The sequence below is a fragment of the Candoia aspera genome, chromosome 1 (genome assembly GCF_035149785.1).
Source record: "Candoia aspera isolate rCanAsp1 chromosome 1, rCanAsp1.hap2, whole genome shotgun sequence".
NCBI classification, from domain to species: Eukaryota; Metazoa; Chordata; class Lepidosauria; order Squamata; family Boidae; genus Candoia; species Candoia aspera.
The window spans coordinates 73,279,603-73,292,420 of NC_086153.1; the positions used below are offsets into that span (position 1 = coordinate 73,279,603).

Genomic DNA, 12,818 nt, shown 5'->3' on the forward strand with positions numbered 1-12,818 from the left:
CAGAGCTCGATCAACCAGGTCAAGTAAACTTAGCAGTTGCATTCATGCCCCTCTAACCTTGGTTATGGGTTGTTTGTGGCGCATTGTGTTAACACAGCCTATTTAGCCATTTTATGGTTCAATGTGTTGAACGAATCCAGACGTGTATTATTTCAGTAACCGTGTTAAGCGTGTTGTGTGAACGCAGCCACTTTCTTTGGAAAGCAAGCAGCCGGGGGGCAATCTCGGTCTCAGCCTTCTTCTTTTCCCAGCGGGGCGGCCTCTTTCTCCATTGGCGGGGCGGGGAGCCCTCTCCGCAGCTGCCGCCACTTTCTCCCACCGTTGCGGACTCGACCCTTCCGCGCGGCTTGGCAGGCCCGAGCCTGCCCAGGAAGGGAAAAGCAGGCTCCCAAAGCAAAGGCCAGGCCCAGGCTAAGGCCCGCGCCGCCGCCGCCTCCTGCTTACCTGTGGTAGAGAGCACCGTGCTGGCGAAGAAAAGCGCCGAGGTGAAGTCCCAGTTCCAGCTGCCCGAAGCGTTGCTCAGCACCGAGACGCCGTAGTTGCTGGCCTGCAGGACGCGCGCCAAGAAGCTCTCGAGCTGCTGCTCTGAGAGGCACTGGTGCTCCTCCACGAAGCGCTGCTTCAGTTTGCGCAGCTCTTGGCGCAGCAGGTCTTCGTAGGGCAGCTCGACCGACGAGAAGACCACAGCGCCGAAGACCAGGTACAGCAGGTAGCCCAGCACCAGCAAGCCGAAGCACCAGGCGGAGCGATGCCTTTCCACCAGCCGCACGCACGAGCTGCCCGCTAGCGACGGCAGCATCTTCCCCCGCCAGCGCCGCGCAGTCCTTCCGAGCGCCAGCCCGCCACCGCTGCCGCCGTGCCCTGAGCTCGCGGAAGACTCGTGTCCCTGAGTGACCCGGGCTGCTCAGCGCGGGAACCGGGGCCTCGGAGAGCGGTGAAGCAGGGCGAGGGAAGGCCAGGGAGGGGGCTCCGAAGGCTCTCGCTGCTGCTGCGCCGCGCGTCCTCAGCCTCGGTGCGCCCCCGCCCCAAATGCAAAGGTGCCTCTCTCCGTCGCCTCGTCCCGGGCTGTGCCTCGCTCTTTTCCTGTTTCCTTCTTTCGGTGACTTTCAGTATCAAAAGCGCCGATGATGTGGTGCTCACGTGGCCAGCTCAGGTAACCGGCAATGGGCCGCGCGTCACCAGAAGCTGCTGAACTGGTTCCAGCGGGGAGCTTGCTAACAAAACGAAAAGGAAACGGGCACGCACAAAAAAAAAAAAAAATCCCGTATATTCTGGAATGACCCGTTCGGGCGAAATAGGAGAGCTTCTCCCATTCATTTGCCTGCCTCTTGGATTATCCCGTCGCTTTTAAATTCGAAATCTTGAGTTTCGCCCTGATAGAGCCACATGGCTATGTCAGCTTCAGATTAAGTTGCTGGCATTAACCGTCCATGCTCCCCCAGCCTGAAGGCAAGAGGTTGGGGGCATCTCAGCCTTACTGGCCAAGAGCCAACCCATATGGGTATCAGCAGCCCATATAGTCTCACTGCAATCATAGAAAACAGAAAGGAGAGGAGCGGGAACTTCTACAGAAGGTTTTAAATGAATGAAAACTGCACACCTGCTTCCATAAATTAGAAACTCCAAGATGTGGTTTTTATTTAGCAGAATTGCACACCGAAAATGGGAGCTACCTTTTTACCCAGAGAAGAGAGCAGCAGGGGTGTACATGGTTAACTGTTGTGGAAACACAAGCACAAGGAAAGGAGGGGAATCTGGCTATCCTGCTATGCTGCCTGAATAATGTATGGCAATGGTTGTGTTCCATTTGTATAGGTTAGAATGGTTCTGACATGACTACGTTCTGTACATCCTCCTTTCATGCTCCTTTTATTTGCAGTTGCACCGTCAGTGTGAATGGATGGGAGAACCTTGATACAGTGCCATAACGTACTGCTCAGGATTCTTTGGTACTGTGGACTATTCAGCTCAGCCCTGAAGAGTCACTAAGTCCACCAGTAACATCAGAGGCAAGCCATCCCCTTTCCCAGTTCTGCAATCTGACATTTAACAACCCACAAGCCCTCTATTTGGTTGCTTCCAGAGCCTACCCTGCTGAAATCTAGTCACGGATAAACAAATTATTGATTTTGGGCAGCTTTACTTTTCCATCTTTTTAAGCAATAAAAGTAAGTTAAAGTTAGTATGCTTAGTCTTCACTATGATAAAGGTATCTATTTTGCCTTAACCACTTCCAAAATACAAAGAGGTCCCTCCCTCTCCGGAAGTACCAGGTACTGCAGCTCTCAAAGACTGAAAAAAGAAAAAGCGTGCTTCCCAGCCATTGAAAGGCTGCCTGCTCCAATTGTGGAAAAACATCTTAAATGGAAGAGAGGAAAGAGGTGTGGGCCTACCCTTCTGCATTGCCAGGTGATCTTTAGGAAGCAAAATGCTGTAAAAAAAGGCCAGTCATTAACAGCATTCTGTCCTGTTACACACTGCAGGGCCTTTCCCATCTTCCATTCTTAAGTTAACAAAAAACATGGCTGGTATGACATTTGCTGTACTCCATACTAATCCCTACGCTGTCTCTGTTGCAACGATTCTGAGCTGACTGGGGAGTGTGCCACTTGTTATAGGCAATGTGACAGTTTTTCTCCTCTGGCTTTGCTGCCATCCCAGCAATATCATTCTGAGAGTGCATTTTTAAGACCGTGGTTGAACTACAGGGTTCTGTTTATTTGTTTGCTCTTTAACACATCAACAATACAGATACAAATGGAATGGAAAGAAGTGAAATGTTAGTTTTGTGCTTCACAACTGGGAGAATAAATATGACTGTCTAAAATGCTGTCTTCTCACTATGATCATTATGTCCATGCTGTGAAGTTATCTAGATGTATAACTGTGTATATTGCAGAAAAATGGACAAGCAAGAAATCAAATAATTCACATTAAAAAAAATCTCTGACCAAAACTTGCCTTCATTTTCATAGTGCATGTCAGTCATGAGTAATGGTTAAAATATGTGAGAGAAATGAAGATATTTTAGAAACATACAACTATACCTAAACATTTCATCCTTAATTTCCAAATTTGTTGCAGAAAGACATTTATGGGCTAGTAATAGCTCCACATTTGACTATTTGCTCTGCATAGCCCTTGAATGCACCCTATCATCCTGTCTGAATGTTCTTAAGAGCGTAAGATCTTTCTTATAAGATCCTTTCTGCAACAGTAATCTGAGATGGATTGGCATTACAAAAAGATTCACAGAGTCAGCATTTGAAAATGATGGAATGGAAAGATTCAGTGGGATACAGAAGTCACAGAGAATTCCCATGAGTTTGTAAATTGAATAAATGGAAAATGAAACAAAATGAAATATTAATGGTAGTGTATTTTTAATATAGAGAGCCAGTTTGGTGTAGTGGTCAGGCTAGAAACCCTGAGGCCGTGAGTTCTAGTCCTGCCTTAGGCACAAAGCCAACCTGGTGAACTTGGGCCAGTCAGTCTCAGCCCTAAGGAGGAGGCAATAGTAAACCACATCCAAAAAACCTTGCCAAGAAAGTCAAAAGTCAAAACCTTGCCAGGAGTCAAAAATTGACTCAAATGCACCAAAAAATAAGCAAACATTAATATATCATTTCAAAATGCTTTAATGTTTTGGTTGGATTTATATCCTGACTCTCATATCCTGACTCTCTAGGAGCTCAAGGCAATGTACATTGTGCTCCTTCCCCATATTTTTTTCTCTGCAATAACAACCCTGTGGAGAAATTGGGCTGAGAGAGCATGAATGAGGATGAGCTTTCATGGTTGAGGATAGACTAGGAGTGGGGTCTTCCCACTTTCCCAATTTAGCTCAACTCCTCTTCCGGCAACTAATTGCCTGGATTAAAATTTTAACAACATCTGGTTGGAATCAAAATCTGCCAACCATGGTCCTGACAGGAATTCCCTGATTCCCTGAATTCCTGTCTTGTTGCCAATTTTCCCTTTCAAGGGTGGGAAAAAAGATTCAAAACAACCAGCCTTCTTTGAGCTAAAATATCCAATAGATGAGGACGTGAAAGTCACAAGAATATTCGGAGAAAGCAATCGTGTAATTATGGAGTTCTTGAATTTAAATGAAATTAAAGCTGATTGTAGCTGAGTAGCTGAATTCCTAGAAAGATCTGCATAAAGATCTGAATAAACAGAGCCAGTTTGGTCCAGTGGTTAAGGCAATGGGCTGGAAACCAGGAGTCTGTGAGTTCTAGTCCCGCCTTAGACATAAAAGCCGGCTGGGTGACTTTGGGCCAGTCACTCTCTCTCAGCCCAACTCACCTCACAGGGTTGCTGTTGTGGGGAAAGTAGGAGGAGGAAGGAGGATTAGGTACGTTCACCCCCTTGAGTAATTTATAAAAATAATAAAGGCGGGATAGAAAATAAATAAAAATAAACTTAGAGCAATGATAAACAAGCTTTCCAAGTGAATGGGAAAAGGAATTCAAGAGAAGTGGGAATTCTTAACAAAGAAAATACCAACAACACAGTGACAAACCAGTCCAATGCAGAAAAAAGGAAGAATTCAGAACAAGCTGGTATGGCTGTACAGGTAAGTATTAAAAATCTGTAAGTAAATGAATAAACAGCACATGTGGGAGATGGAAAGAGAGACAGATCACTAAGGAAGAGTATGTAAAAGTAGCCTGGAATTATAGTGATGGTATCAGGAAGGCTAAAGCTCAGATGAACTGACATTGGCACAGGGTGCTAGGAACAACAAATAGGGCTTCTTCAGATACATTCAGGTTCAAAGGAGGAGGGGAGAAAATCAGTACAGTATACAAAACTAGCTGTTCAATGAAGACTTCACAATGATTAGCAGGCACCATGGGGTGTCTGCAGTGGGGCAAGCGGGGAAAAGTGATGACAGATACATGACAACATCCTTATGCAAATACCATGACATGTACTTGCATCAGACACTGGGATGATGACATCATTATGGTTGAATGTACAGTATATGTCATTATTTTGGCATCATTGTGGTTTGCTGCAGGTGCCACTGCAGGCAACAAAGGCTGAGGTACTTTATTTCTATTTTGGTTCAGACTATTCTGAGAAAAGGGTATGGGTTCTACCAGGCAACTATGAAAAACAGGGGAAGGGTCAGGATTAAAGCTTGAGAATGATAGAATATGGTCAGGGAATATCTACTTTGATATTTTAAATCTCCAGGACCATTTTAATTGTATCCTAGGGCACTGAAGGAACTTACTCATGGTCTGGCTGAACCTTTACTTATCTTTGAGATGATCATTTCCTTAGTCCTGCTGAGTCAAGTTGGTAAAAGGTTGTGTGTGTACAAGTTCCTTCCCTGTGTGGGTGAGAGAGAGAGACAGAGAGATAAAGCTAGTTTACTGTTCATATCAATCAAAGGGAAGTTTGCCATAGTAACATTTACTCTTTGGAGTACCAGGACAGCAATTGTCCATAAGGTTCTGTAGATCCATTATCTCTTCCAAAATTATTCTACTTCCATTGGAGCAGAAGTAATGTAGTTTCAAAATCTCTGTACTGATTTCTATGAACTTGGCAAGCTTTATCCCTTGTAAAGCTCTAGCTTATCAACAAATCTCATTGTGTTCTTAGTATTTTTTAAAGTTCAGCAACTTCTGTTTTCCCCCCTAAGAGAATGGAAGTATTTTCTGAAGTATCAAATCAGATCAGCTTAGCTGCAGAGTGACTTGGACCTGACCAATTATTACAACTCTGGGTTGAGCTTCTAAACTGAGTTGGACATCCTTTGCAACCTGAGTTTTTCCTTTTCTATCAAAAATATTCAACTGGATTTATTCTTTCATTTCTTGTTCTGTGTTACACCTCATTCATCTTATTTTCAAATGCCAAAGAAAAATGGTGAAGCTGAAAGTCAACTCAGATTGGAAACTCCTTGACCTCTTTATCTTCCATATCCAAAAACAGTTCTTTTACCTCCAAAATAGACCTTTAAATCTTCTAGCTCTGCACTTTATACCAATTCGGTAGACTTGATTCATAAAAGAAAAGCGAAGATAATAATTCAAAGGATGTACTAAGGGCTTCCAAGGACTGATCATACCCAGCTAGGTGGCCGCACCTCATAACTAACCTTGACTGACCTCAGAAAAGCTAATCAAGGTCTTATATTGGTAAAATTTGGATGAGAGACCACCAAACCAAAGTTCTGGGCTAGACTGGGAAGATAAACAATCCCAGCAGGCAATAGCAAACCACCTTATTCTTGTTCCTTAGAAAACTGTATGGACATATCCATATATATTGCTAAGATTCAACTCAAGAGAGACCTCACCTTTATTTAAGGATTGATTGTTATGCACTCTCCCTGTTGTTGATGCCATTTTCTAATTATACTTTTGTTCTTCAAAATTAAAGCATAATCCAGGAATATCTCTAAAGGATCTATTAGTTTTGCTACCACCACCAGATGCAATATAACTAGGCAGAATGTGGGAAAGATGTAGAACAGCCTAGCCACTTTGTTAATGTTTAAACAAGGAATCAAATTAACTTTTGCTAAATAATTTAAATTGGTTATAAAAAGGTTGAGTTAATATTACAGTATATCTATAGGCTATTAATCCTTGCCTTCCCTGGTACTAAATAAACATGCCACTCTTGACAGATGGAGGTTTTCCTCGGTCTAGGACTCTGAACTTCCCTCAGACTTGTCCTACCCATAGCATACCTCCCAAATCCCTCTTTCCACAGTTCCCCTTTCACTCTAGAACATAAAGTGGGAGGATCTGCCATGCGTCGTTATGCTTAGATTGGCTTATTCAAGTTGGGTTCGTATGTGCTGCCTTTATGCATGTGTCTGTTTCTGGTGTCCTTTCATGATTACATGTGCACTGGGAAGCACAGTGTGGACTGCATGCGCTTTGCTCTGGATCACATGACCAGGAGGAAGTAGAGAGGGGGGCTTAGAATGGAGCAGTCAGCATCATTCTGGAAGAACTGGATGCACTGGAGGACTCTGGATGTACTGGATGAATGACATACATCAGTGTTTAGGAGTTATCCTGCAAACAGAAAGTCAGATAGAGTCCCAAGCCCCTTTACATAATTTCTTTCCAACATTCTGGGGCAGTGGAAAGAATAAAAATACTGGTTAATATGTATTACAATATAACAATACCATGTGTATCCCCAGCTCTGCTGAATATGCTGCTGTGGATAATAAATTATGCCTCAAAGGGCATCTCTTGTGTTTTAGGGAAAAATAGAATTGCATTATTTTTATAAGAATTTTATTAATTTTCAAAATATAATTAAAATACAAAATATAGAATATAGAAAAGCTAGAATATAGAGCTAAAGAAAAAAGGAAAGAACTATAAAAGTGCAAAACAGACAGAAAACAGAAACAAAAAGTGACTTCCAACTTTCTCCAATACAGATATAAATAAGTTTACAAATACGATCTCTTACCATTAGTTAAACCTTAGTAACATTATTTCTATCAAAACAAACCATTTAATCACTAAAACCCAAAATCAAAGCTTCATTTTTTTCTGACATAAGCAAGTAGTCTAAAAGTGGTTGCCAAGTAAAAATAAATCCAGAAACAGTATTTTCTCTTATTAATGCTGTTAACTTAGCCATTTGGGCCAGCTCTATCAGTTCAATAATCCAATTTTCCACTGTAGGTATTTGTGGATCTTTCCATCATTGTGCATACAAGAGTCTTGCTGCTGTAATCATATATAAAAGCAAAGTCTCCATCAAACCCAAAAGGAACAGTTCTGAGTTTTTTGGTAAGTCCACTTTAAGAATCTTTTGAATATTAGCACATATTTGATCCCAAAATTTTTTGGCCTTCTCACAAGTCTACCAAAGATGACAAAAAGTTCCTTCATCAAGAGAACAGTTCCAACAGACATTCGTTACTCCATTATACATTTTTGACAACTTATCAGGAGTTAAATACCAGCAGTACATCATTTTATGAAAATTCTCTTTTAAGTTAGAATTCAAAGTAAATTTCAAACCTTTGTTCCACATGTTGTCCCATTGCTCCAACATAATATTGTATCCAAAATTCTTAGCCCATTCTTTAACTTGTTCATCTTCTAAATTCATCTGTAACAACAGTTTATGCATCTTTGTAATGACATGTTCATCATTTGTAAAGGGTTCCATTCAAATTGAGTTGTTTCATTAACAAAGTTAAAATCCTTTTAATCCACTTTAAAATGTTCTAACAGCTGCACATAAGTAAACCAGTGACATGTAGAACCTTCCAACTCTAACATTTCCCTTGTTTTAAGCTTCGGTTCACCCTCTTCAGAGTTTAACAATTTTTTATAATTTAACCAACTTGTTCCTCCCACATTTTCTCTTCTAACAAATGCTTCATGAGGTGACAACCATAATGGTACATTAGGAGACAATCTTGCTTTATATTTATTCCAAACTCTCAATATAGCGCTCCTAACAAAATGATTTTTAAAATCTTTATTAACTTTAAGTTTGTCATACCACAAATAGGCGTGCCACCCACATCTCAATTCATGTCCTTCAGGTTGCAGTAACTTCCTGTTCTTCAGAGTTATTCGTTCCTTCATCCAAAGCAGGAAAAATAGAATTGTATTATAAATGCTTCTTTGTCAGTTCAATACAAGTAAAATCTATGCTCATGAAATGTTATAGAATTCAAGTTAATATATTCTGTACTGGATGTGTGACAGGAGATTAATAAAATTATTTCTAAAAGAGAACAATAAAATTGTTCAGAAAGTGTTTGCACTGGAATAAATATTCAGAATTATTAACCAATAACTTTTTTTTAATCTGTAAAATTACCTTAACTTTCAATAATAAATATTTATTATAGGTTTTATGGCAAATTTTCCTCTTACCTGTGAAAGGCTAGTCAGACAGCATCATCATCATCATCAAATTTGTCACTGCCAATCTGCTCCCACCAGAGGGACTCTGGATGGTTTACAATAAAAGTCAATTAAAACACGAAGTATAAAATATAAATACATTATATAAAAATATAATTACAGTTAATAAATAAATATAAAAATAAGAATAAAATTCAAGTGGCAGAAAGGTGTAATGGTTGCCTATTCTAAAACACCATCAGACTCATGAGCAGGAATTCAAAGATATCTGATTTATTAAAGAATAGTATGCAGGATCACAGAGAAAGCTGAGAATGATGAAAGCGCGCCAAATTCAAACTAAAACCCCTCGGTGCAAATGAAATCCCTCCCCCTGTAGAATCTTCTCAAGTTCACAATCCCAGGTGCTCCTAACGGTTTCTGATGGTCCGCGGGAAAAGGCCTTGAACAGATAACATAACCCAAACACATTCCATTGTACTGATTTCACATACATAGCTTGGTACAAGGTCTCACAGCAGCTCCCTCCCAAACAGAAACACGTGTCAGCACCATGGCATGTGAAACGTTACGATGTATAAACTACATTGAATCAGTGAACATGACAAAAGGTCTAATTCAGTCCACGTGTGTGTGGAGCACTCAAAGGCACCAGCCATCCCCAAGCGGAACTACTCCCCTCCCCATCCCAAGCCAGGTGGCAAAGCCAGGTCTTCAAGTTCCTCCAGAAGGCCAGGAGCATTGGGGCTAACCTCACCTCCAGGGGCAGCATGTTCCAGAGGGCAGGAGCTACTGCAGAGGAGGCCCGCCTCCTGGACCCCGCCAAACGGAATTGTCTTACTGACGGGGTCCGTAACATGCCCTCTCTGCATGATCGGGTGGGATGGGTTGATGTGATGGGGAAGAGGCGGTCCCTTAGGTAACCTGGCCCCATGCCATGTAGGGCTTTAAAGGTGATAACCAACACCTTGAATTGGACCCGGAAGCAAACTGGCACCCAATGCAGCTTGCTTAATTGAGGTGTTATATGTGCCAATCTAGGGGCACCACAGATCACCCATGCAGCTGCATTCTGGAACAGCTGTAGCTTCCAGATACTCTTCAAGGGTAGCCCCATGTAGAGTGCACTGCAATAGTCTATGTGGGAGATAACAAGGGCATGAGTGACTGATCGAAGGGCTTCCCAAGCCAGGACATAAGACATACCGTAATTTTGGAAAGCTTAAGGACTGTTGAATGACAAAATAAACTGCCCCATGAGAATATATGGTTGCAAAGTGTGAATTAACTTGTGAGTAATTAAAGATCTCACTTTGATAAAGGCATCTGGAATATAAAAAGCTGAGGAAGCAGAGATGAAAATAACTGATCTATGAAGAAAAGTTCAGCTGAATCTGTGGACAGTATTGTGGCTCTTGCTAGAGAGAAGTGGGAATATTCTCAAATCCTGACTTTGATTATGTGAACACCAGTATTTTTTTTAGCCAATGTGAAAAAACTATGCAATAAATGCCAGAAATGACACATACAGCTAGTATCTGCAAGTAAAATTAGCAAAATGTTTCATTTCCACACTATCAACATTTTCCATTTCCCAGCGCATCAAAAGTGGGTTGGAAATGATCTGTGACCATTTCCAACCGACATTTGGGTTTTCTCTGAGCTTCAGAGAACAAGGCATGGAAATCATTGCCATATCAACAAGGAGTTGCACATTCTGCAGCAGCATAACTCCATCCCCCCTTCCCCACATAAAAAGGAATAAAGCAAAACAGGAAAAAAAAACAAGCAGCTGGGCACTTTGCATGAGACTAGTCTCATGCTATGCAGAAAGTAAATCTGAAAGAATCTTGTCAATCTGTTCACTTTGTCTGGGCTACTACTGAGGAATAACAGAGCTGTTAAGCTGGCAGTCCTCTGAAGCTCGGGATCCAGGTCTGGGCTACTACTGAGGAATAACAGAGCTGTTACAAGACTTGCCAAATCCTCTGAAGCTCGGGATCCAGGAGGAAAGGTCAAGCAAGAACCCCCTCAATGGGAAAAATGGCTCCATAAATCTCCAATGCTTCCAGTTGACAATTTACTTCAGAGTGGCTCAGGCAAGCTGACACATTAGCAGGAATAAGATCATTTGCAGCACATTTTCAGTGTATCAGGACCAAAACTAAATTTGTGACATGATAGAAAGGCTGACCCTGTGCCTTTCCATTTCTCCATAGAACACCATAGAACTCCAAGGTTGAGGGAGGAGGAAGGGAAAGAAAGGAAGGAGTGGAGTAAAATGACTGACAGATCTATATTCTAATCCAGATATTAAATCATCCAGCATTTCTCCCCAGGAGAAGACAGGACGGCACCTATGCAGCAGAACATGTCCATAGGCTGCAGCCTTTGGGATCTTCCTGCCTTCTCCACCATCTTCGGTCTCCTTCCAAGCTCACCGGCCCTCTCCCTTAACAGATGGATCTGCAGCTGAATAAATCTTTCCTTCCGAATTATAAAGACACCTTTTGAGGAGAGTCTTGCCACCAATCCATCTGAAATTCAGTGTGATATACTGTATCTCCATCACAGGAGCAACAATGCCTGAACTTTTCACTTAATGTTGTCCCAAACCAACAAAGTCACCGATGCTTTTTTTTAAAAAAGAAATTTAAAGGAGTCTCATTCCAAAGCACTTACATCTCTTTTCTTGAATTTGGGCATAGTTCTTGCCCACAGTTTTATCAACATTGCCTGAAAGCAACAGGAGAGGGTGAGAAATCCCTTTTCCCCTGTCAAACTCCTTTTATAGTCTGGGTGCAGAATGGAAAAGTTATTAATACAAAGGGAAAGAGGTATTATCCTCTATCAGGGTAAGCAGGGTTGGCTTTAGGCAAAGGCTGAGTAGGCACTAGCCTAGGGCACCAAAGCTTGAGGGCTCCAATGCTGCCCCTTCCCCTGAAACATTCTAAAAATGCAAATCTTTGCATTATCCAGAGGTGTTGCCATCAGTCATTGTGGGCTGGGGTGCCAAAAATGCTTGAGATGGCACTGAGCATTAGGTGTCAATCACACGGGAAAAATAGAGCGCATGGACTAACTCATGGCAAGGACAAGTTAGGAGTTGAAAATCAGAAAACAGAATCTATAAACAAAGACATGTAGTGACTTGGAGCAGAAGTCAGAACGTTACATATAAAGTGAACAAATTGTAAGAAGTCGAGCAAGACGATACTGTACAGATTTGACTGTAATTAGAAATTATTTGTTGTGATTTTCCTCTTCTATTTTTAATGCAGCTGTAGGCTGTTTAATATTTCTCCCACACATTTAACATTTCTTTGTGGGGCATGGTAGGAGGCTGTTCACTGTCAATTAGTTATCGGGAAGAAGATGTGAAAGTAAAGCTTTCTTTAAATTTGAGCTGGAAAGAACAACTAGAAACACATTAAAAACAAAGGGAAATGGGCCAGCAGCAGAGAGAGTGATTTGTTGATTTAGCTTAGCATGTAATGTGAACCCAGCTATTCTGGTTTGTAAACCATGTTTCATGATTTAGTGTTATATGTAAACCAGACTACTTTTGCCCATTCAGCACATGATAATTGAAACAAGCCACAGCGTAGGATTTTAGGTATGAATTCACCAATAAAGAGAAGATTTAATTCTCACCAAAGCTAAGGAATATTTCAGAAACATTCAGTTCTAATCAATGAAGAATTCTAAGCCCTGAATTCTGTCACTGGAGTTGCTAGGTGCTTAGCACTTCTGCATCTCTGAAAAAAAATCTTCAATCCATCTTTCCCAACTTTTGTTCTATTTATGTACTTACTCATTTCAATACAGATTGCTGGTTAGATGAAGAAAATCCTATGCTTCTGACTTTACATGCTTCTGTTCACTCACTGAATATGTGAAGATCAGGAGTGCAAACAGTGGGCCTAATCATGGTTTTTA

General features: G+C 41.5%; 1 protein-coding gene across 1 annotated transcript in view; it reads right to left on the reverse strand.

The window, feature by feature from the left end:
- KCNK1 (potassium two pore domain channel subfamily K member 1) overlaps window positions 1-1,350 on the reverse strand; it is a 34,410-nt gene extending 33,060 nt beyond the window's left edge. Inside the window, exon 1 of the mRNA XM_063306734.1 lies at window positions 445-1,350. Coding sequence (XP_063162804.1) covers window positions 445-799 — 355 coding nt within the window. The 5' untranslated portion in view covers window positions 800-1,350. The remainder of the gene's footprint in view (window positions 1-444) is intronic.
- Window positions 1,351-12,818: the final 11,468 nt, after the last annotated feature.